This window comes from Manacus candei, unplaced genomic scaffold (genome assembly GCF_025592945.1).
Source record: "Manacus candei isolate 608988 ecotype Guabito, Panama unplaced genomic scaffold, ASM2559294v1 h1tg000041l, whole genome shotgun sequence".
Lineage (NCBI taxonomy): Eukaryota > Metazoa > Chordata > Aves > Passeriformes > Pipridae > Manacus > Manacus candei.
In genome coordinates this window covers 5,812,306-5,838,142 of record NW_026138089.1, presented here as the reverse complement: position 1 = coordinate 5,838,142, position 25,837 = coordinate 5,812,306, and the positions used below count along the sequence as shown (strand labels likewise).

General features: G+C 46.0%; 1 protein-coding gene across 3 annotated transcripts in view; it reads left to right on the top strand.

The window, feature by feature from the left end:
- The window catches only part of RAI2 (retinoic acid induced 2), a 46,889-nt gene extending 22,428 nt beyond the window's left edge, over positions 1-24,461 (top strand). For all 3 annotated transcript variants that reach the window (XM_051794902.1, XM_051794903.1, XM_051794904.1), the window contains exon 2: positions 22,297-24,461. In XM_051794902.1, the coding sequence (XP_051650862.1) occupies positions 22,402-24,075 (1,674 nt within the window). In that variant the 5' untranslated portion in view covers positions 22,297-22,401 and the 3' untranslated portion in view covers positions 24,076-24,461. The remainder of the gene's footprint in view (positions 1-22,296) is intronic.
- The last annotated feature ends 1,376 nt before the right edge of the window (positions 24,462-25,837 follow it).

The window sequence follows — 25,837 nt, the reverse complement described above, 5'->3', positions numbered from 1 at the left end:
GTCAGCTCCCCCAGCACCGCAGAGCGTGTGGAATGCCTGCTGTGGGACCTTGACTCTCTTGGCTCCCTAAGGTGGCCATCCTGAAGTCTTACCTTAGTGCTGTAGGGAAGAAGGGACTAATGACCAGGGCAAGACTAGTGGGGACAGCTAGGAGGGATGTGTGGCACATCCCACAGAAATGTCCTGGACTGGGCACCTTGCAACTGCATAGGTTGCTCTGGGGTAAAGCAGCAGCTCCTGTAGAATGTATTCCTGTGATCTGAAAAATGGAGAAATATTAAAATGTGAATTTGTATGTGTGTGTGCACACATGTGGACATATAGACACATACTGTTCCTCTAGAAGGTAAATATCAGTTTTGAATCTGAATATTGATGTAGCAATTTAGAAATAGCTTTCCAAGAGAAGGTGTCTGCACTGTTATATTTACCAGCATAATGAAATCAGACAACCTTTCAATCCATAAATCACAGTGCAATATTTGCCATTACAATTTCTATGGTTGTACTGAGCAAGCAACACTATCCAAAGAATTTTATTAAATCAAAGTAATGAAATTGAAAATCTGTATTGACTCTTCTTTTACTCTGAGGTTCTTTTACATTTTGACTGAGAATGTTTTGTTTGTTTTTCAGAGTCCATTTTCCTTAGTTATTTTATTTCTCAGATTGGAGGTTGTCTGTTAAATCGTTCAACCTTGGGGTGTAGATCTCGGGGTGCTCTCTGTGGTATTTACTGGCTGCAGCATAACACACATTTTCTAATAATCTTCACTATTGTGCTGATTTGAAAATTTGAAGCACAAACTGGGTCTAAGCAGGCCACAGGAATTTGTGGTTTCAAGGCAACGATAAGAAATTTCTTAATGGCTTAATAATTGACAACATGCATTTAAAGTTGATTTTTGGTCATTGCAAGAAATGCTATTGCTTGAGAATGGCTTCAGTGTAATATTCTTTCCTTCTAGAAGACAAAGTGCAAGGGGATTTGTACATGGGAGTGATTGCAGGCAGAGAGTAGAATATTTTTCTTCTAGAGCCTTACACTGTCCTCAATGTATTTTCATTCTGTACAAACAGCTCCTGCAATTTTAGCTGAGAACAGTTTTGCAGATCACACTGTGGAGATGCCCTGGGACTCCACTGCTTGCCAGTCACTTTGTTTGATCATTCAATCCAGACCAGACCTTCACAGCCAGATCATGGAGAGCCCATGGAGGTCTGTGAAAGAGCATGGTTTCCCAAGTACACCTGTTTACATGACCTGGCTTTCTGTAGTATGATCAAGACACCTCAATTCTTCTCCAGCTTTCAGAGTTATGAAAATAGATCACTTCCTCAGCTGTGGTCAGAGGAATTTTTGATCCATCTTTGGCAACTATTTTAAAAATACAGTAGACATCCCTCAAGGAATTTTCTTTCTGCAAGCTAGGGGCACTGCACAGCAGTTCTTTATTTGTCACTGTTTTCTGTATCTTCCCTAACACTCAGTTTTCCACCACTTCTACTTCTAGGGTTCTCAGCAGCTTCATTCATCTTATCCCTTGGATCAGCAGCTCTAGGGTTTTCTCCTCTAGTCACCTCTTCATCTTCCCTACAACAGTCATACATATGTTTGGGATTTCTTTTGGTGGGGTTTTTTTGGTGTTTTTTTTTTGTTTTGTTTTCTTTTGGGGTGTGTGGGGGTTTTTTGGTTGGTTTTTTTTATTGCCCAGAACTATCTGTGTCTTGTACCCTGCACCATCTCCGCTTTTCCCGGCAGCACTATGTGTGTCCCCAGAATTGGATCCCCCAAACTCCCTGCTAGTGCCACATCTCTGTGTGATACCACTTCCTTCCTCTGCAGCTAGTCCTGGGAATAAACCATGAAGCGTGTCAGTGTAGTGGCCTCTCTTGGGAGAATGTGTGAAGTTTGAGATGAATGGTGGTGTTCTGCTAGAAGGCGTTTGGTGACTGCTATCAAGTGGTCCTTTGATCTGGAGACAACTCGGAGGTCCCCACAGTTCTGCAATGCAGATGTCAGGAGCTCTGCATCCTTCCCTCTCTTTTTGCTCCTTTCTTCAGCTTTTTGGGGCGTGCTCAAGGTCTCCTTAGGATTGGTGTCTGACCTGCTTTCAAAGGTATCTGTATCACTGGTGTTGATCCAACAGAGCTCTCTGAAGCTGTTGCACCAAAATCCCGCCAAGTTGAATGTAGGGCTTCACAACCTGTGGGACCTGATGTTAGGGCGAAATGTGTTTTTCTGTAAGGACCAGCAGCAGACTTCCAAGGCACTTGAGAAGAAGGCATTTATACCTACTTGAACAAACCCAAAGTCAACATTTTATAGCTTCTTATAGCTGTATTTCCAAGCAAAAGGGTTCCAGTGATCTCAGATCATCTGAAGAATGACATGGCAACCCAGTCTTGTAAATATGCTGAACAGCACTTATATTCAGAAACTTATGCTCACTCATCAGCACGATGATCATCTCTGGGTTAATAATAGCTCCTTTTTTTCTTCATTTATCGCCCAAATTTACTCTGTAATGGAAATTGTGCCTGTCACATGTTTAAAACAGATTTTCTCCACTGTACGTATGGAGGAAGGTAAAGGAAGTGATAAATCTCTAAAATGGAATATGATAAAATAAATCCTCTCTTACTAGGGGGTAGATACTGAGCTTTTTACTCCTTTGAGGTCTTGATCTGTAGCTGGCCCTGCTGACTTCTGCTGCATTGGGCCTCAAAGTGCCAGAAGCAGCTCTCTTGCAGTCACACAGAACCCCAAAAACTGAGGCTGTAGATGACTATATCCAGTGAATAGCTGGTGTGCTGTCTGTCAGCAAGGAATAGATTGAAGGAACTAAAAAAAAGCAAACCAAAAGCAACCCCCCAAAAAACTGGTAAAAAATGACCATGTCTGAAAAAACTAAGTGAAAACTTCGTGGTTTTGAGAATTTATGATTTTCCTTTTCTTGCTTTCAATAATCTGAAGAAAATCCGTCACCCTCTCTCCCTGTTTCTGACACAAAAAATATTTTATGCTTAGTTATTTCCCTCTGTTAGCATCCAGTCGATAACAGGATCAAACTACCGACTCCACACTTGTTCCTTTCCTCCCCTTTTTGCTGCTATTTGGGTATGGGGAATAATTAACTGTGGATCATAGTGATGCAGCTGCTGTAACCTAATGTTTCCATCCCACCAATGCCCTACTGATGGATGGACAGTTGTTTGGCTTTCTGTCATACAGTCAGTGGGCTACACAGGAGCAGGCACTGAACACCTCATCCCACTCCAGTGCAGTGTCAGGCATCCACTGGCTGTGGTTCAGCAGCAGCAATGACAGCTATTTCCCCACCTGTCCTCCTCGGTTGACCAAAAGAAAGGCAAAAGAGGAGGAAATCTTTTGTTCCTGGGGGATGAACCACTCCAGCAGCAGCCACAGGATGTGGAGCGGATGCTTTCTGCTTACAGTCCTTCCTGCTCCATGATAGATAGGCTTCAGCTAAAATAAACTAGTATTCTGTGAACCTTTGAAGTGCTTTCGTCTTCTGATTCACTTCCCTGTCACCCAGCGGGCAGTGTGATGCCAAAGGATGTTGTTATTGCATCACATTGACGTGCTCAACCATTCAGGCCATTCAGCCTCCTACACCATTTCCCACATGAATGGCAGCTTTGCCTCTCCTGACCAGCTTCTTCCTTTATTTTGGCATTTTCCAAGACAGTGGAAAGCTAGGACCATTGGAAATGCACAGAGACTGGTGCCACTCCAGGGCTCTGAATGTCCCTCCCTGCTTTCTTTCTTTGCAGATTATTTGTCTTAGTAGAAGGATCTGGGAGCAGTGCCATGAAAACAGGTTCCCTTCTCCTCCAGCCACTACATAGCACAGGAGTGTGGCCTCTCAGGGTGAGCTGGAGTGCACATGGCAGTGCTCTATGTGTGTCAGACGGACCACCATGATTGGAAATCATATTATTATTCTTGATTTTACATCATACCATTAAAGAAAATCCTGATGTTATAATGCTCTATGTTCTCTTTTCTATACCTGAAATTGCCAATTATGGGTATTTGTGACGAGTCAAAAAAACCCAAAAGCCCAGGTGCCTTTTGAATGAAATTGCCCAAAGGTCTATTTTCTTCTTGAATCAGTCCAAACACTCTAATTTGATAATGTTGAGATTTTTGCCCTCCAAACAATACAATTCTTTTCATTTTAATTAAAGAATTTTTTCCGTTGCACTAGACTGATGCTAAACTGGCTTCCCTAAATCTTCTTATGCTGTAAGTAGCAGTGACCCAGATAAACACATTTAAAAATGCAACTACTGAAACTACAGTATGTTGCCTTTGTAAGATGCAGCAAGAGAAAGACTAAAATAATTCTATATATTTACAAGCATAGCAAGTAGCATTATATCATTAAAAGCAAATTAATGGATCAGTTTAAATTTTTTATATTACATGTGCAAATCTGTGTGAAATCAGTGTTGCTTAGTTTGGAGTCAGAAGCTTGAAAGTCACAAAGAGACCCATGAAAAAGAATCACTTCTTCCTTTTATGTATGTCCTTTTGCAGCATGGCAAGGCCTTTTGAAAAAGAGGGGATAACTGTGTTTAAGAATGCAGCCACACAGAATCAGGACCATATAGGCAATGAGGATAAGTTGCATTTCTGTTCTCCTTGGTGCCTGAGTTTTCAGCTTTGGTGGCTTTCTGATGTAAAGTCTGGGCTCTCGTCCCAGCCAAACCCACTCGGTACCCACTGCCCATCTAAAGCCAAGGTCTGGAGAAGACACTGGTTCTTCTTCACTGGCTGTATCAAGGGCACAGATGTTGCCAAAGGGCCTTGTTTGACACTATATAGGTAAACCCTTTCTAGGGTCCCAAAAATTGATTGATGAAATAAAGGTATGCTACCCGTTGTTCCAGAGGCACATTTTGTGTGTCACTGTGTGTACGAGCACTGCCCAGGATGCTCTGGTATCAACTTCACGCTGCTGTCAGAGCTTGCTCCAGCTGCCTTGGTCAGATACTGCTGCTCCAAGAGCGAATGCTTCAGCCCAAACTTCTCCTGGTAACTATTGCCCAAGTCACAAACAGCATGGAAGAAATTGATGGAGCTCAGGAGTGTTCAGCCCAGCACTGTGTGACGGCAAGCACCAGTTCCTGTGGCTGCTAGACAGGGAGAGCTGGGCGCCAGTGGGGCAGGCTGTGGGGTGTCCCTCGCACCCCATAACTTGCTCAAACACAGACCTTCCCACCACTTTTGGATTTGCGGGTTCTTTTAGGCATTGGCGTCAACTGTGTTTACACAAGGAAGAAATATATGCTATCGGGAACAATTGGATAATAAACAACCTTTAATTAGTGCTGAAGACACGCAGGGACCTAATCCCTCAGTGCCTGTTTAGACAGCTAAACCCAAACAGCCGGCCAGCAGCACCCTGTTGCCGGCGTCTCCCCAGCACTGTGTCCATTCCTGCTGCTGCTGCCGCGTTGGTGGCTTTGGTGCCATCACCACAGGGGTGGTGTGTGCCTGCCACTCCTGGGATACTCCTCTGCCCACCCCTTGGCCACTGTCAGCCTGTGCCAGTGGCTGGGTCCTTGCAAAAGAGCAGTGGCCAAGTCAGCCTTAATCACTGTAAGGACCAGGTAGAGTTTACCGGGTGTTAATTGTACTGGGTGATTTGGGATCTTCAAAGACCCATGCCCCCTTGAATTTATTTTTGGTAGCAGCATGCTCTCCTGCTTACTCTGGTTAGCATTAAGCTATAAAATTGCTGGTGTCAGACAAAAAGTCAATGGATTTTAATGATTCTTCATGCTTTTGCATCATGCTGCGGGAGCCTTTCCACTGGACATGGAAGATGCCTGGGGGTGGTAAGGTGGGTGTGTGCCAGGACCCATTCTCCACGTCCACGTACCCTAGGAAGCTGTGGGTGCTGGCACTGACCTCACCAGTGAGGTCCAGCCAAGGGCCTGTGTCCAAACAGAAGCAAGTGCTATGCCCAGCAGCTGACAGCTGGCTGCCATCCCTTGAGATTACTGAAGTTAACCTGCATGAAGTGTTTTCTGGGAAATGCGTCCTGTGAAGATGGCCCTTTTTGTCGTATAAGTCAGACATGGAAATGCAAGTTGGTTGTTGCAGCCTGACCTGTCCTTCCCATTGGAAAAATTGTTGATACTGAGTTTAGGGCAACTCTCTTGCCTTCTTGTTGTGGAGCACATCTTGACAGAGTTTATAGTCACCTACACCTGCTTGGTGGTCACCCTCCCTAGGGTGGCTGTGGCCAGCAGCTTTCTGCTTGGTTTCTTAACTATGGACCATGATACCTTTTTGGGGAGGATTCAGTTGGGGTCACAAAAGGTTTGTGCTTACCAGGGGACAGCTGTCTCTTCTGGTTTGGTTTGTACTGCCCAGATGTTTACCCAGCTCAACCAACAGTTTGGCACATGAGCACCTCCAATGACAGGCAGTAAAAACATAGGTTTTTACTTGGTTGCTGCCTTAGCTCTCGGGGTTTCTTGTGCAACCCCTGTAGTGGTGTGGCTTGTTCCTGCTATGCATCTCGTATTGCAGACGCCTCTGGTTTCCCTCAGCCACCATCCTGGGCAAAGACAGGCCAGCAGTGGCCCCTGGGAGCCCAGTGGCCTGGCATGCACTGCCTTGGTACCTCACAGACCACCCATCCCTGCGTGTGCAGTGCCTGGACAGGACAGCCCACCTGGAGCCATGGAGTTTCTTGGGGCAGTGTGGCACAACCCCACATTTTGCATGCAGGAGGAACCGAAAGGTGCAGCAGCCCCTCTGTTCAGCAGTGGCTTTACCCCCTGAGCGTGGGGCAAGTGTAGGTGCTGACCATCTCACCGGAAGGGATGGAGGAGAGCTTTTGCAGGTGGCATCTGCCCTCCCCCTTTGCCAACAGCAGGCTCTTAAATGAGCATAGTTGTTTTCTCTAACACCCCACCAAGAAAATACTGAATATTTTGTGCTTCTTGGGTGCTCTTGCTGTTTCTGTCTACAAGGAGGGGTGTCATTTTTATAGCTTGCTACCAACATATGGATTTGCCTGAGGCAAGACAGGCGCGTGCTGTTTCTCATGACTTATACAGGCTATAGGCAGTTTTTATTCCCTGAAATTACTGCGTAGTTAAAACTATTTCCTCCTTGTTTGCTAATCTCCCAGGTTCTGTTGGGTTAACAACAGGTACTTGGTGATGCAGTAGTTCAAGCCCTCAGTCTCCATCTTTACTCTTTTGACCAAACCCAGTGCACCCACACTGAAACAGTTGGAAAGGGTCAGCCGTCCTTTGGATGAGTTGTTAAAGAGCTGCATGTGGAGATGGGGAGGGTTGGACAGGCTTGGGTGGCACCCCAAGGCTGTCCCCATTCCTGGGGGCATGTCTGGCGGTGGCCCTGTCGTAGTGGGAATAGCATTGATGTTGGTGCAATCTCATTGTATACCCAGGCTGAGGGAGAAGAACTACAGGCATTGCCCGTGACATTGGACAGGCATGGGGTGGAATGAGTGGTGAAAGCTGGTGCCTAAGGGAAGAGAGAACTCAAAATGGTTAAGCCTAGGAGCAGCAATGCTGTGGCAGTTCCCCACCCCCAATTCTGTACAAGGAGATTGTTAGCTCCACCTACATCAAAAGCGTAGCAGGAAAATATATCATTGCCTGAAACAGAATGTACACAAAGCAAGAGAGACAAAAGTGCCCTCAGACCCCCTCTCTCAGAATTGCCTCCCAAAAGGGCTTCGATGGGGCTGACCTTCCCCTCAGCCTGTTCTTACACTGCTCCTGTATTTGCATTAGCATGGGAGACAAGGAGAAACAGCCTCAGGTCCTATCCTCCTGTTATTACAAGAATAGGCTAGGACATGGTACAGCCATGGAGGCTTTTATTTATGGGTTATTTGTTTGGCTCTCCTGAAGGAAGAGCTTGAGAGAAGTATGTTCTTCCCTAATAGAGCATCACCTTACATTTTCATGGCAGACAGTCTGCTCTGTCTGCTGAGGTGGCCTGAAGAATGAAGAAGATTGACAGCAAAAAAAATTTACTTCAGAGCTGCACCAGTCTTCTGGCAGGTTTTTTGTTTTTTTTTTGTTGTTGTTTTTTTTGTTTGTTTTTTTTCTGTTAGTTTTGTTCTTCTTTATTTTTTGTTTCCTTTTCTATGTTGTTGTTGGTAAAGGAATGAAGCTATGCAGTTTTCTTCTTTCACTGTCTACAATCCATGTAGCAAAATGCGATTCTTTGAAGAACTGACCGTGTGAGGAATTCATGCCAGGCTGCAGCCCTCTGTGCAAGGACCTCTTACATCCAGAGCTTCATGGACATGAAGCAACATCACCTCACCAGGATAGCTGAGCCATAGTCATACTGCAGAGTGTGTTGCTAAACTGCTTCCTTAGGCTGAGCTGAACAGCCAAATACGAAATCTCCCAGTCAGATTTATTGGAGTCGCCTGGTGATGTTCCCCAGAGGACTTACGATCTATGGTGATGGATGATGCTGATCCATTAACGTAGTAGTCTCTGGGAAAGATATAATTGTCGTTCTGCATCCTGCAGTTTCCCGAAGTTTTTCTGAACATGTAATAGCCCGCATCGCAGTGGAAATTGCTGGTGAAAAATGCTGCACTAAATATGTCAGGAACTCTATATCCTACAGCAGCACACTCCTCTTCTGGAACCATGCAGCCATCATTAAGATAGGGGAGGTGATGATAACAAAATTTGGTATATTGCACTCATCATGATGCATGTTGTCTCCAAAGGTCTGATGGAAAAGTGTGGGCAGGACTGACCTTGTTTCCTCTTGCAATACGTATCTGTGAAATACGTTCATGTTGACTTGTTCATAGAATCAGGAAAATAATATTTACTTTTACCTGCAATAGCAGTGCTATTCTTACAGTGCTGGTTGCCCTGCCTGCATGTCCTGAAATACAACCCTTTTCCTCTGAGTAGTCTGAGTCTGGATCCCTGATGACAAAGAGCGTTATTACTTTTTTGTGTAATCTTGGCATAGTTTGGAATAGTCTCACCTCCATGCATTGCAAGCAGTGTGTCAGTTCAAGCTGGGATACCCTGCTTTGAACTGGCTGAAAGATCTTGGTTCGTGGAGTATCAAATTAATAAAATTAGACATTAATATTCACAGATGGGCAATCACCAACATATGAAGTTTAACAAGGGCAAGTGCTGGATTCCAGACCTGGGATGAGGCAACCCTGGATGTGTACATAGAGTGGCAAATGAGATGCTGGAGTGCAGTGCCATGGAATGGCACCTGGGGGTCTTGGTTGACAGCAAGTTGAATATGAGTCAGCAGTGCCCTGGCAGCCCGGTGGGCCAACTGTGTCCTGAGGGGCATCAAAGCATCGCCAGCCGGTTGAGGGAAGGGTTTTTCCTGCTCTGCTCTGCTCTGCACTGAGGTGGCCCCACCTTTAATATTGTGTGCAGTTTTGGGCACCATCCTGTAAGAAAGATACGAAGTTATTAGAGAGTGTCCGAAGGGATGGTAAGAGTCTGGAGGTGAAGCCTTATGAGGAGCAGCTGAGGTCAGTTGGTCTGTTCAGCCTGGAGAAGAAGAGGCTGAGGGGAGACCTCATTGCAGTCTACAACATCCTCACGAGTGGAAGTGGAGGAGCAGGTTTTGATCTCTTCACTCTTGTGACCACTGACAGGACTCAAGGGAATGGCATGAAGCTGAGTCGGGGCAGGTTTAGGTTGGGTATTAGGAAAATGTTCTTCATCCAGAGAGTGGTTGGGCACTGCAACAGGCCCCTCAGGGAAAAGGTCACAGCACCAAACCTGACAGAGTTCAGGAAGTATTTGGACAATGCTCTCAGGCACATGATGTGATTCTTGGGGTGTCCTGGGCAGGGCCAGGAGTTGGACTTGATGATCCCGATGGGTGCTTTCCAACTCAGTATTTTCTGTGATTCTGTGATTCTATGATAACTTGGACTGGTTGACTGAACAGCAGTAACCTCAGTGGCACTGAGATGTAACATGACGTATTTTCAGTATTTTCTGTTATTTACATATTTTTTGTGGTCAGAGTCATCTGTCAGAGGCACATTTCACACTTCAGTCAAGGGGCTTCTAGGAAGACAAAATTGGTCTTTGTGGGTGAAAACACGTTGAAAGATTGTGAGGTTTTCTCGTTACATCCATCAGCACTGTCATGCTGCTTCTCATGCTGGGTGTTATTTTGAATTCAGTCAGAATTCATCTGACATCTCATGCATCACAGCACGACGGAGAGAAGAGGTCAATTCTCTGCCCCTCAAAGTCAAACCAGGAAACACTTGGTACAAACGCTGTGATGAAAGCGTGTGTAAAAGGATGTGAGATTCAAAGAAAAAAGTGCTGCATTTTTTCTCACATTACAGGAGTCTTACATTTTTCGGTCTCTTTTAAACAAAATCCTTGCAGCTGCTTAAATATTTTGCAAGGATAAAAATGAGGGATGTTTTTTGCTTGAAGGTTTTTTTCCATCCGCATATGAGAGATAGGGTGGTGCATGAGTACTTGAAATCTGCCATGCGCGTACTTTCTGCTGAGAGTTAGAGCCGTCATGCAGCTGATTAAATGTTGGGCTTGGTTTATCGAAGTGATGGGGTGGGAGAGGAGGAGATTCAGTCTAATAAATCTGAAACTATGAGCATAGGCTTGATCTTGAAGTGGCAAGGTGATGCAGCATTTGGTTACTTATGCTAGTGGGGAAAGATGAAGTATTAAATAACCACCGTTTGTACAGGGGGAGGGGAAGACTCCTCTACCCTTTTGCTCCTCAGGCAGCACCGCAATACTCCTGCACCTTCGTCTTTGCCTGTGCTCCCAAGTGAGACCCTGTCCCACAAGGGAAAATATGCTCATGAGCATGTTGTTGATCCCCAGCTCTTTGGCCCATCCCTAAATCTTGTCATTTGGGACAATATCTGTGCTATGAGAGTCATCAGAGCTAGGGGCAGGGGAAAGGGTTTGCCCTTTCGGCCCACCATGGCAACCTGGGTGACACATGTAGATGTGGTTCATCACATGCATGTCCTTACCCGTGTTCTTAGATAGGAGTGTTCGTAAATCACCAGAAGGGATCTGCAAGCTGGAAGGTTCAGTTTTTCATTTAGTTTTGCTTTTCTTCTCATTATTTATTTATTTAAACCAGGCTATATTAGGACAATGAGAGGTTATGTGAAAATGTGGCTTTCAGTTGATTTAAGATGAGTTAGAGAAGTGTTGGAATTTGCTATTCTAACCCCCATGGCTTTAAAATATAATAAAACTGGTTTCTGCTTGTTCTTCCTTTCTGTCTCAAGAAGGTCCAGAAAGCAAGGCAAGATTAAGGGGAGTCCCCTTAGCATTGCTGAGTTTAGCCCTATTCTGGCCCTGTCTGCACCAACAAAAAGTGTTTTTTAACTGGAGCTGGGGTGCTGTAAGGAGTATGCGGGAAGGGGTTTGCAGTGAGTCTGAAGGCCTGGGTCACTGGGGGCATATGTGATACTGGTGGCACCTTGCTTCATTTACGGGGTTTGAGCTGGTGAGGCTGGTTTACTCCTCAAGTCTGGCGTGCTTCACTATTGCAGCTAGTTGGGAGACAGACAAAGTAGTCAAAACCATGTTGGTATAATGGGGAAAAGTCAGATGTTTTGCCTGCAAAAGTGCCGGAGCAGCTTAAGAACTGATTTTTAATTTTACCTCACTAATCTGTCAGCTGAGACTTGGTAACTAGTCCATGGCAGGGTCCCTGTCTTTTGTACCAGGAGCAAGACAGATTCACATAAGCAAGAAGAGATGGGCAATGGATGGCAGCCTTTGCCACACTGATACCAGTTCTCATCTGGATGTTGGAAAAGATCAACTGAGTGTAGTAAAAATATCTGTGCCTGGGATCAGTGGTGAGAGTCAGGACAAAATAGTGAGCCTAAGTGTCTCAGATCAGTGAACAAACCTCCACTGGGAAACTAATGATGCTTTGAAGTCGTTTCACTGATATCAAACTTGGAAATCCTTTGTAAGAACTGAGATGCTTTAAGGGCTGTTTAATAAGGCACTTGACTGGGAAAGGAACAAATATTTTATTAGGCTGACACTGAGTGCTTTTTGTTTCGGGTTTTGGGGGAAGCAAGGCTGGCAATTATGTTTAATTGGTACCCTTTTCCTCTTGTTATCATTGGTGTATTGATTGCTGGGAAAACAAAATGCATGGGTTTTAAAATTTACTGTAAAGCAAGGGCTCTCTTGTTTGTTTTGTTTAGCTCTGTGTACTCAAACCAGCTCATTTTTCTTTGCTTTGCTGGCGAATATAATGTTTTGATTGAAAGCGATACTAAATAATCAGTTAAATGGGATATTTAATGACAAGAAAAATTCTTTAAAATATTTTTTCCCATAGGAAAATCATGCACTTTGAGCCCAAGAATGCTAGCATGAGTCTGCATTCTTCCTATGATCTTACTACAAAAGTAAATACATCGGTGCACAATGTGTGTGATAGCTGTGGAGGTTAAGGTATAGTAAATCTCAGGAGCTCTGATGCAAGACAGATCCCTAGAGTAAGTTCCATTTTTCCCTCATATAATTTTAATTTAGACTTTCTGAGACTCTCAATCCATTGTCAGTTTGCCTTCCCTGTGGGAAGCTGACCTCCTGTATGCGAGGAGAACCTGGTAGATAAGAGTAGAGTGGTGGATATTGTCTATGTGGACTTGAGGAAGGCCTTTGTCACTGTCTCCTGTAAGATCCTCAAGGACACACTGCTTGATGTGGGGGCTGGATGAGCAGAAAGTGGATTGGAAACTGGCTGAATGGCCAGACCTAGATAGTGGACATCAGCAGCACAAACAGCAGCACAAAGTCCTGCTGGAGGCTGGTGAATAGTGGTGTGTTCCAGAGGTCAGTACTGGGTCCAGTCCTGCTCAACCTCTTCATTAATGGTCTGGATGATGGGCAGAGCATACATGCAGAAGTTTGCAGATTGCAGGAGTGGCTGTTACATCAGAGGGCTGTGCTGCCATCCAGAGGGACATCAACATGTGGGAGGAATGGGCTGACAGGAGCCTCATGAAGTTCAGCAAGGGGAAGTGCAAAGCCCTGCACCTGGGGACAACTCCGGGCACCAGTACATGCTGAAGGCTGCCCATCTGGGAAGCAACTTGGCACAAAAGGACCTGGGGTGTCCTGGTGGACACCAAGTTGACCACGAGCCACAGAGATGATGGGCTAGAGTATCTCTCCTGTGAGGAAAGGCTGAAACAGTTCAGCTGGGAGAAGGAAAGGCTCAGGGGGAATCTCATCAGTGCACAGAAATACCTGAAGGGAGAGTGCAGAGGATGGAGCCAGGATCTTTGAAGTGGTGCCCGCTGATAGGACCAGAGGCAACGGGCACAAACTGAAACACAGGAGGTTCCCTTTGAACATCAGGAAGCACTTTTTCAGTGTGAGGGTGACCAAGCCCTGGCACAGGCTGTCCAGGGAGGTCATGTAATCTCCATCCTTGGAAATACTCAAAAGCCATCTGACCACAGTCTGGGGCAGCTAGCTCTAGGTGGCCCTGCTTGACCAGGGGGGTTGGACCAGGTAAGGTAACCTCCAGAAGTTACTTTTAGCCTCAGTCCATCTGTGATTCAGTGATTCTGAGTGGTGCTCAGTGGGGCTGAGAGATGGAGAGGAGAGTGCAGCAGGACTTTCCCAGGAACAAGCAGCTTTCCAGTTTGGCTTTTGGGAAAGTGCTGCAGAAAAGATGCTCCCCCAGGGCTATGCAGGGAGCACCTTCCCATGGCAGGTGCTCAGGGCGGGAGTGTGATTGCTGGGCACTGATGTGTCTGTCCCAACACAATGCTGGAGCCACTGACATTCCCGTCCCAAGAGACTACATCATGCTTTGAAGGAGACACCTGCACACTGCCAACTGCATAGAGGGAAAGCTGATTTAAACTGGTACTTCTGCAGTCACAAAAACACTAACTTGTCTTCCCTGCTGGAACAGAAATTTGGACCACGAAAGCTGCACTGAGTCGGAAGCACCTGCTGGGTCAAAGGGACGTCACTGAACGAGGTGGCATGTGACTCAGCAGTAATTATGGTTGGCAAATTTATATTTGTCCTTCATGTGTCAGGCTTAATACATCAGATTTCTGTGCACTGTCTCCACCTTGAAGCATGTGTTCAGCTTTCTGGAGGCTAAGTGAGCTGATGCTGTTCAGGTGTTTCTGTACTATACCAAGGACAAAAAATAAACCGCCATTGGAAAGGTTTTATTTTCATAAACTTGCTGCAAGGTTCCTCCAAGCATGACAGTTTAGAGACCCCAGGAACTGGGATATGCTGCAGATACAAGAAACTGGAAGATTTGGCAATAGCAAGATCAATCTCAAATATTTTCAAGGGAAGGGAAGGTTTGGGAAGGGAAGGGAAGGGAAGGTTTGGGAAGGGAAGGTTTGGGAAGGGACAGGAAGGCAGGGGAAGGGGAAGGGGAAGGGGAGGGGGAAGGGGAGGGGGAAGGGGAAGGGGAGGGGGAAAGGGAAGGGGAGGAAAGGGAAGGGAAGGGAAGGGAAGGGAAGGGAAGGGAAGGGAAGGGAAGGGAAGGGAAGGGAAGGGAAGGGAAGGGAAGGGAAGGGAAGGGAAGGGAAGGGAAGGGAAGGGAAGGGAAGGGAAGGGAAGGGAAGGGAAGGGAAGGGAAGGGAAAAGGCCTCTGACAGTACAGTGGCAACTGCAGTCTCCCTTATGCTTGGCATATGTCACAGTTTCCACTGCAAATATAAGGGGTTTTGTGAGGCTTTCAAATTGGATATAAAAATTCACTACAGGTTGAAATTTGTCAGGCAAATGTTCTGTTCCTTCCACAGCATTTATTGTCTGTCTTGTATATACTGCCCTTGGGAGTAAAGACACTGGTTTCAGGACCATGACAGGATTGTTTTTTTCAATTGTTCTGACTTCTTTTTAAATGAGAAAAAAATCCATTCCTCCCTGGAATGGATTGCTAACTACAGGCTGTTGACAACAGCAATATAGTTAGCAAATATATGACTCTAACATGCTCTTTGCAGGTGATTAGCCTGTGCAATAGGCAGACTGCTGTGGTATTTATTCAACTGAACTATTTAAAAGACCAGAGTAGGATCAGTTAGTCAAGTCCCTGCATTTGAGAACGATCATGCTGTGTGCCGAAGCAGTGTATACATATTGTCAGTGTCCCATCTATAACATGCTACTTTGCACTGCTGTAATGATTTCCTTTCCCTCTCATTCCCCCAGGGCTTAACAGCCTGGATAGAAGCCTTGACACAAATAGCTTTTCCTCCTGGAAGGAACCATAATGCAATGGTGGAAAATAAGAGTACCTGTTGCATGAGCTGCATTGGAGTCTTGTTATTTCTCTGGTGTCTCTTGAAGTTGTCTGATGAGATGCTTATTTTAACTGTTCCTTGGCAGTGTCCAGCTCATCCTCCGTGGCGTAGCTTCCATAGAGTGAGAAGTAACACTGGGCAGTGTGTAGGTGCACGGTGAGCAGAAGAGGTTGTGCAGAGTGGTGGGCAGAAATGTCGTTGGGTGTAGCTTTCATACTGGCAGGGAAACCCCAGTGTAGCCTTCCCTTCTCTCTCTTCTTGGTACCAGAATGAATCCTGCCCATCTTTCTTTCTAGTGCCTTTCTCTGCTTGTCCTCAGTTGATTTTGAATGGTGCCTCCTAAATCTTAACAGGGCATTGCTGGGTGTTTGTGTCAAGGGAATGAGGCAGAAGAGGGTAGGGCTAAACCAGGATGCTTCCCTGGTGCCCCTTGGAGCAGACAGAGAAGTGCATCCCCTGTGATTCCCCTTTTGTGATGACCAAGAGGAGTCATTGAGTCCCTTTTCGAGAGGCAGTGGGTGAAAGGCTGCTTGCCTTAGGAAATGTCCTGTAGGTCTCCTTTGCTCTGCCTGGCCCTACCTTGGAGAGCCCTTCTGCAAGCAGAAGGGGAACAGGGCCCACTGTCCCTCCTGGTGCCTCTGCACTCAGCTGATGTGTTGGGGAGGTATCAAATGCAGCACCACAAATGGTGCAGCACAAGGAGGAGGCAAGTTCACCATTATCTCTTGAGTTGGTCATTCCTTTGCCCTTTGGTGCTTGAGGTTTACACTACTAAAAGGGTATATGGGGTAGCCAGCACTGGCAGTGCCAGGTACCTGGATGAATAGATGAATCAATGGGAAATATGGGAGGCAAACACTGCTGAACTCATCTGTGGTTTGCATGTATGGGAGAGCCCACCGATGTGTTATTTGCATAGTAACAGTTCCATGTATTTAGTATATGAAAGCTCAGTTCATTTAAATACATTTTTTCTATTCTAGCAACAAAACATCACTAATAATATGGTGAAGCCTTTGTGTATGGCTGAAACTATAGAGACCAAAATTAGTAGGATGGAAGACGATTTGTTGCTGGTTGGTCTGTGTCGATATGTGTCCTCATGGCCCACTTGCGTATTTACAGCAAAAGGATGCAGAAACATGGGTTGAGCTTTGGCTGCTGAGACAGCTGAGGGTGAGCAGGCCCAACCCCGAGCTCCTTCAGAAACCCATGTGCCAGTAGGGCACAGGTTGGGCCTGTGGTTTCGTGGTGCATCAAGGGTGATGGGATGTGCTGCCATGCGGTGGCAGGAGCAGCCTGATGAGGACTGGGCCGTGCAGGACCCAATATGATGCTCTGGTCAGGTGCAGGCCATGGAGGTGCTTGGCAGTTCTGCTGGCCTCCTGAAGGTGAGACGTCCCTGTCAGGGCTGCTCTCACCACAGCCCTTGTTAATGGCCTTCTGCAGAGCAAAAATAAAATGTTGCTTCTGGCAGGAGGATCAGTGACATTAAACAGTGAGTTTTGGGAAAACATTGAAGTCCAAATCCAACCATAATTTTGTCCCCAAGCTGCCCAATTAAGTCAGATTTCTAATTTTCTGTTTGTTACTCTGTTTATACTGAAGGAAACCCCTATTTTTCCAGGAGATACTGCGCCAGGCATCCCACTAAGGGAGCATCATAGTGTGCACAGTATAATTTGAGTTCTGTGTAGATAGTGAGGTACAAGCCATGGTATGGATGAGCAAGCAGAGCACAGGGGTATCTGTGTATGGTGCCATGCTGTTGCCCCACAGGAAGGCACCCAGCAGCCCTGAGAAAAGTCTGTTGCACAGCCATCAGCAGGAGATAAAAAAATAAGCTAGAGTGATCACTAGCCTTTCATGGCATTTTTGTATAGCTAAGATACCATTTCCTGTACATTTACACACATCATTGCATAGTGCCATGAACTTAACTCTTATCAGCACTCGATAGGAAAGCTTGGCTTATTTACAATAGGGCTCATTTCAGTATTGCAAGCTTCTTTTCAATTAAAACAAACATCAAATTAAATATAACATAGATAAGTTGGGAAAGTGAAATTAATTGATTTTCCAGCACTGAAGTATGGTAGACAAAGGAAACTTAAAGCACTTTCACTGGATTATATTACCTTCTTTCATGTATATTAGGGATGTGAAACTTATTTTAAAAACTGGATAACTGAGTCATTTATGTGTAGTAAAGCAGCAATTTTAAAAGACTCCCAAAAAACCCTGAAACCTAGCACATATTTCAAGTTAATTTTTATTAAAGGAGAAATATAGTGTAGCTATCATTATTAATACCAGTACTAAAAATTGACTTTAGTTTCAGTCATTTCCATGTTGATTTAAGGTTTTGTACTGTGTACCTGATATAAGGAGTATATAAAAAAGGAGTCCAGGAACTAGGAAACACCTCTTTGGACAACTTCAGCCTGTTTCTTATCTCAGATCTTCAAAGGTTTCCTCACTTGAGGGTTGGGGACTTGGATCCTTTTCGCTCTGTCTGGTTACTGACCTTGATAATAGGTGTTTAGTCAAACACGTGTTTAGGAGCCCTGAGATTCCCTCCCAAATGAAACTGAAAATTGCTTTACAGGGAGCCAGAGGCAAGTTGTGCTGGGACTCCACTGTATCTGGCAGCCAGCTACTGCCAAGCTGCATGCTGAGGGCAGGATTGGGAAATATTTTTAAGTGTGTTTTTGTGTGTGTATATATATATATATATATATATATATATATATATATATATATATATATGTTAATTTTTTTTCTGTAATGATGACATGCTCAAGAAGCAGGTGTACTGGAAGATACAATTCCACATAAGAAAGGTGAGGGGAGGAAAAACTCCCACCCCAAACCCATAAACCTGGATCAAGGGCTGTGCTTCACCTTTCTTGTCTCCTTTCCTTTGCACCATGGGGCCCTCCCAGAGGTAGTGTAGGACCAAGAGCTCAACAATGTATATTTATAGTTCCCAGGAACATATAGGATTCAGTGTGGAAAACAATATTTGACTATGTTTTAAAAAAACCAGCCAAGCCCACAGGCATTTCTTCAAGGTGTCTGATGGTGATAGATGAGCTCTTCTTCTCCTCATCTCGATATTTCCTCTGCCTCCAGCCTTGTCGCCTTTTAAAGCAGCAATGGGGAGATTTTATTATGTTTTATACTTTCATCTTAAGCAGTGATCTGTCTCTCTCTCTCCATGGGTCCATACAGCAGGCTAATCCCTCAAGTCTCTTACACAGCATAATTTTCATCTTAATTTTTCTGTTTCTCAATGTGAAATGGGTTTGCCAGGGGAATTTCCTGTCTCTGCCAGATCATTAATTCTCTGTGAAAACACCGTGATCTCATGCTTCCCAAGCAAACAGAAACATTGGGAAGAGACACTGTCGTGCAAAATACTCGGCTGTGCTGCAGCAGCTGGAGGAGCAAAGATGCTGGTGTGTGCTGCAGAGACCCAGGGGTTTAAAATGGTCATTTGAAAAACAGGGAGGCAGAGATTATATAAGAGCAGTAGAAAATGGCTTTTTAATTCTTTAATAGAAATGACGATGTCTATTTTTTTTCAACTTGAATCTGCTGAGCTGTCTCCTCATTGTCTTTATTTTTAGAAACAATTGCTCTTCTTTTTTTTCAAAACAACACTGGCACCATGCTTTTTGTACTGATTCTTGTCACTTTCTGGAAAAGGATTTTATTTTTGCTCCTGTTTTCCCATGCTTGGCCATCTCTGCCTCCCTGTAATCTGTGTCAGCCAAGGCTTGAAAAAAGGAAACAAACAAAAAAACCCTTCAACCCTATATTTGTGAATGTTTTCTGCAGAACATTTCAGGAGATGAGAAAAATCCAGAATTATTCTCCTTAAGCCAGCAGCAGGAGAGGAAAAGAAATGACTTATCTGTTTACTTTAAAAAATCCTTTTTTAAGAACTCAAACGTGCCTGATAAATTATTAGCATTTTATGCAGCCAGCCTCTACTATCAACTCCTGGCATTTCTGCTGTAGGTAGTCTTGTGCTCACCATAGGATCTTACTGCCAAATCCAAGGATTTACAAGTCTCAGGAGAGACTTAGATTTCCCGCTTCCCTGCCTTGGACATTTTTTAGCCTCTGTTTGTGGGGTTTGGTTTTTTTTTTTCCTTTTTCCCTGTCCCCTTTGCAGGTTTGTTGGTCTTACAAACATCTGCACAAGCAAATAATTTCTGCAAGCACCAGAGCCATGGAGCTATTTGCATGCTCTCACAGGCACATCCCCAAGCTGGGACTCTCTACCCATCCAGTTTTGGAGTGGTGCTGCCCTCCCTGTCATCTCCTGTCATCCCAAAGCCATGGTGCTTGCAGGGGGAGGTGCCTCACTCCCACGGGCCTGAGTAGCCAAGTGATGGCACATGATTTGCCATCACAGAGCAGAATTCAGCTGTGTACAGGTGAAAAATGTAGATTTGGGGTGCGCCAGTGCTTTCCCATGGTAACGGAGTTGAAACTGGACAAGTTTCCATGGTGATTATTACTTCAGCAGGATTCACTGCACACCTCGGAGGAGGCATGGGCAGCACCAGGTGGAACGGCCAGGCATCAGCCAAAATCTGCTGGCACCAGCTCACAGGGCAGAAATTATTTAGCCTTCTAAATAAATGGATGTAGTAGGTTGACCCTGGACATTCCACCCCTCGCCTCTGTGAATCACATATTTAAGAATTTTAAATTCCACATTCATCACACAACCTTCCCTTACATAAACAAAAATAACAACCTACCAAAACAAGAATGTAACCAAAATTCTCCCCACCAAAAATAAAAATAACATCATCATAACACCAAACTTAAGTGGACAATTTACACAAAATCCACTCCTTGTACCTTTACCACAATTACAGCAAAAATTCCCCACGATCATTTTATTCTCTGACATTGTTCGATACTTGTTTTGCCCGTTACCTCTCCCAATTACTATCCTTATCTCAAAATCTTCATGACTTCCCCGTACAGGCCACCAAAAAGACTGTAGCGGGTTGACCGTGGCCAGATACCAGGTACCCACTAAAGCTGCTCTCTCACTCTCCCCTCTGCAACTGGACAGATGAGAGAGAGAAAAAAAACAGCTAAGAATATCATGAGAGATAAGAGCAGGGAGAGGTCAGTGACTGATTACCTTCCCAGGCAAAACAAGACTCAAAGTGGCGATAATAATTATAATTATTACTAACAGGATAAGAGCCAAAGAAAATACAACAGTCTTAAAAACACCTTCCCCCACCCCTCCTTCCTTCCGTGTTCTCCCTCCTCCCCCCCAGCGGTGCAGGGGGACTGGGAATGGGGGTTACAGTCAGTTGTTGTTTCTGCTGCTGCTCAGGGAGAGGAGACCTTCCCCTGCTCCCATGGGGTCATCCTCCCACAGGAGACAGTCCTTGATGGACTTGAGTCCATCCTTCAGGAAGCAGCTCTTCCCGAACTGCTGTCCCGTGGGTCACTCCTCCATGGGGTGCAGTCCTTCACGAATGAGCTGTACCAGCGTGGGTCCCCCAGGGGCCACAAGTCCTACCCAGGAAAAACCTGCTTCATCTTGGGCCTCCCATGGGGTCACAGCCTCCTTCATGCATCCACCTGCTCCAGCATGGGCTCCTCCATGGGCTGCAGGTGGGTCTCTGCACCCTGATGGTCCTCCATGGGCTGCAGGGGCACAGCTGCCCCACCATGGGCTGCACCACGGGCTGCAGGGCCTCAGCTCCGGTGCCTGGAGCACCTCCTGCCCTCCTTCTGCACTGACCTTGGTGTCTACATTGTTGTTCACATGTTCTCACTCTGCTCTTCCCTGGCTGGAATTTCTTCTGCGGAACAATCTTCTTAAATATGTTATCACAGAGGAGTTACTGTTACTCCTAATTGACTCAGCCTTGGCCAGCGGCAGGAAGTCCGTCCTGGAGCCGGCTAGCATTGGCTCCATGGGATAGGGGAATCTTCTATCAGCTTCTAACAGAAGCCACCCCTGTAGCCCCCCGCTACCAAAACCCAGCCACAGAAACCCACTACAATGGATGTGCAGCACCATTAATTTGCTGGTTTGTTTTGTTTTTTTTTTTCCCAAGGGGAGGGAGGTGATAATCTTTCAGGGAAACAGGCTGCAAATTTCACCATAATCATGAACAGAACCATCTCTGCCCTTTTTTAATTGCCATTTGGTTGGTTGATATAAAGACTTGGGCTGTCAAAATAAATTTGCAGTTGCCTTTTTTTTTTTGGTGTTATTCTTCAGGTCTTTAATGAATCACTGCCTGGTTCATGTTACTGTATCTAGCTCTGTGGCAGGGTGAACACTGGAGTTTGGATTGGTTTTGCTTTGCTGTTGCCTGGTCATGCTCCTTTCAGGTCCTGTACACGGCAGTTTCGGAGGTGCTGTATGCACTGTGCAGCGCTCGCCTGCTTGCCTTCAGTAAATCCCAGCAGAATGAAAAAGGGACAAGTACTGAAGGGGAATCAAGTAGCCTTTGCCAGTGGTGGAATATTCTTAGAAATACTTGTTTTGGGGGCTTCTGTTGAGTTAAAACAACATGCTGTCACTGAGCTCTGCCATGCACTGTCATTATGTGAAGCTTTGTTTAAAAACGTGGAATGGGCATCCCGAGTCCTTGTTTCAGGCTGTGTAGTGGGAGGGTTTTTTTGGCTGCAGGCATTCCTCGAGGCCTTTTAAATTATCTGTGTTTATGGCTAAATATAAGTTCCTCAAAACTCTTTGCACAACACTCACAGATGTATGTATATCCAGCATCTCTGTATATATAGTGCAGTCTTATACATACGTTAGCCTGAAGCATGGAAACACTTAACGGCTTTTCTTTGGTGACGGGGTCTTTAAAGGCAATTGCAAATATTATTTTAGGGAGGAGATTTATGTGGTGCCTAAAATATGTTTTTTGGCTTGCAGGCCAAATTATGTCGGTGCTGATGCTCCTGGCAGCGTGGAGCTGCCACAGGTCCCACTGACAGCGATGTAGAGGTGGCGCCAGCAGAGCCCAAGAAGCCCTGCAACATGGAGGAGCTGTACAAGGATGCCCCAAACCTGCCCATGGATGTCACCAACTCGCCCTCAGCAATGGCCAACAACAAGCTGGAGAATGGGGTGGCCCAGTTGATCACAGCAGAAGCCTGGAACATCAACTCGGCTGACCTGATGAAGAAAGCCCTTTCCCCGCTGGTGACAGTTCCTGCACCCTCCATCCTGACGCCTCCGGCCGAGTCGCAGAGTGGGGTGGCTCTGAAGGTGGCGGCCACTGTGCTGCAGCCCATCTGCCTGGGGGACAGCCCTGTTGTCCTACCCATCCACCTGCAGGTTGCCGGCAGCGCCGCCCCACAGATGCCAGCCACCAATGCTGCCACCCCCTACGTCATGACCACCCAGGGCCCCATCCCGCTGCCCGTCCTCCTGGAGCAGCATGTCTTCCAGCACCTGAACTCACCCCTGGTGCTGCCCCCGGGGGCTGCCTGCCCTGCCAGCCCCTTGCACACTGGCCTTTTCCCCGGCACCACTACCCCTGTTGGGCAGCCCCAGCTCCTGGATCCCAAGCCCTCTGGCCAAACTCAAGAGTCCGTCCTGCCCCCCGTCTTTCAGACACCAGGGTTTGCTGCCGTCCTTCAGGACCTGTTTCCCTCACAGGGTGCCCTGGGCTCTGCCCCCTGTCAGCCACCCCCTGACTACGCCACTCTCCCACCCCAGGCCTTCAGCTCACCCCTCTCCCCACTGGTGCCCCCTGCCACGCTGCTGGTGCCCTACCCCGTCATTGTGCCCCTGCCTGTCCCTGTCCCCATCCCCATCCCTGTCCCCATCCCTGTGCCCCACGGCACCGAGGCCAAGGCAGCCCCTGACCCACCCAAGCCACCACTTTTCACCCCTCACTCCTGCAAGGGCACCCAGACCCCCTTGGAGAAGGAGGAGACAAAGCCCTTTGAACTCCTCCACCCACGAGAGTTTCCCCAGCTGAGCCGTCACACTGTCATCAAGATGGGTGGTGAGAACGAGGCCTTGGACCTCTCCATGAAAGGGCCGCCTGCGCTTCGGGCCAGCGAGGCCACGCTGCCACCACCACCACCACCGCCAGAGGACGGGGCCCTGGACCTGTCCCTCGCCTCGTGTCGCAAGCCAGGGGGGCCCCACGGGGAGGCAGCTGGCCCTGGCCCCACCACCACCGCTGAGGGCAGTGCCCACCCCATGCCGGACAAGCTTCCCGGCCCGGCTGCCCCCTTCGCCCCCTGCAAGCCCCCAGAGGCGGCGGGCAAGGCGGAGGGCAGGGCACCGGGCAGCAGCACGGCCGAGCTGCTGCGGCAGCCACAGAAGTGGTTGGTGGAACAGGCGGGCAGGGCGGGCTGCGAGCCCAAGGCCGGCAACAACATCGAAATCGTCAGCACCTCGCAGACAGCCAAAGTCATCGTCTCCGTCAAGGATGCCGTGCCCACCATCTTCTGCGGCAAGATCAAGGGCCTGTCGGGGGTCTCCACCAAAAACTTTTCCTTCAAAAGGGACCTGCCCCAGGACTCGGTGCTGCAGTGCTATGATGTGAAGAGCCCACCCGAGTCCCGGGACAGCGCCGAGGCCCTCAGGAAACCCATCAAAAACAGGAGCGTAAAGCTAAAGAAAATGAACTCACCGGAGATACATATTCTTCCAATCAAGAAGCAACGGCTCGCTGCCTTTTTTCCAAGAAAGTAAATTATGGGTTTTTAGAATTTTAAGATTATTATGAGAAGAAGAAAAAAAATAATAAAAAAGATGCACTTGGTTTTAAACTCATTTAAAACTTTAAACTATCTTTGTAAGTTATTTTTGGGGGAAGGGGGAGAGGATCAGATGTAGAGTCCCTATAAGCTGGGCTGGTTTGTTTTTTTTCCTTTTTTTTGTTACAAATTTTGACTTTTCATGGGAAACTGAATAAAAAGCAACCTATTTTTCAAGCAGATTGCACATTTTGCAGCTTTAATGGAGTAATGGATGAGTCAGAGGGGTAAGAGCTATTTTCACTGCCATGAAGTGCTTTGATGATGTAATTCTTCATAACAGTCAGAATGGAAATTTCAAAATAAATGTTTGTACGTGCTGATTGGTTGCGGCATTTTTTTGTCATTTCCGAATGGCTTTCAGTCTACAGAGAAGGTTGTGCAAAAAAAGGTCTGTAAACTGTAAAGCACCGCAACTGACTTGTGATGAACCTAAAATGTTAGGAAAAAATAGCAGGCTAAGAAAAATTATATTGTCCCGCAGCACTGTCGAAGAGCACATCACAACAGCTGCTAACGATGCACCCAAATGAGCTACCAGAGCAGTGAGAGCAGCACAGCCTAGTGTGCACCTAAGCCAGGTTCATTGCGAGAGACCCATCAGAAACCATCTTAAATATTAAGTAATGTTATCAGTCATTTAAAACAGAAAAGCCTAAAAGTCAGGGGAATTTGGTTGCCGGGGGCAGGAAGGGAAGGAAAAAGAAAATCCCATAATTTTTCCCAGCCTGACTACAGATATATGGAAAAGTTGTTTATTGTTAGTTTTCTAAGTTTCTTTGATGGCTGAAATCAATGCACGAAAAGAGCAGAGCTGTGTAACTTTATCACTCGGCAGTGTACAAGCCGCCCACATCAATGGAGAAATGTGAATGTACAATTAAAATAAAAGTTCTGCTAGGTTACGGTTTTGCACTTGTGTATGGAAATGAGCTGGAAATGCATTACTGTCTATTGGCTTTGAAGTTCACATGGCTCACTTGTAAAAACCCATCCTGACAAAAAGACAAATGTGAGAGCAGGAGAACAATCTTTGGTGGGCACTGCCTTTTTTGTGGCTATACCTGTAGAAAAGATTTTTTAAAAATAATTTCAAATTGCAGTTCCCAGCACTGCACCAAGACTGTCTAAATAAAAAAAGCCATTGTAAACCCATCCGTTGGATGCTGTCACAAGCTGTGCCTTCCTTTGCCTATCTGCATCCAATCTACTTCCAAGACTCCTCTTCCCAAAGGTTTCTGCAGTTGTTCACACAATGAGAAGTTGCCCAAAAACTGGCATCAGGGTCTGAAGTCTAACCACATCCTTAGGCACCAGTGTCATGCCAAAATCTGTTTCAAGTTTTGATGCCAGCAGACATTAATTCAGTATTTGGAAAATGCATCTGCATTAGGAGGTTAGGAAAGGCATGCTGTTTCTCTTTTCCTGGGCTGAAGGATCACTGCCCTCTTGCTTAATACAGAAGTGAAGGACTTTCACATAACCATAGCATAAATGCTGTCAAACTCTTGCTTTTTAAGTATTTTTAAAGCCTTTTATTTTCCCAGAGGAGGCAGAACTGACAATGTTCAGAAAAGCGTAAAGTGTTGATGGATTCATTAATGTTTAGTCATCTGACTGTATTTTTTTTTAAAATATCTTTTTTCTTAATTGAAAATACTCTACTACTTTATTTTGCTTCTTCCAATGCTGATGAA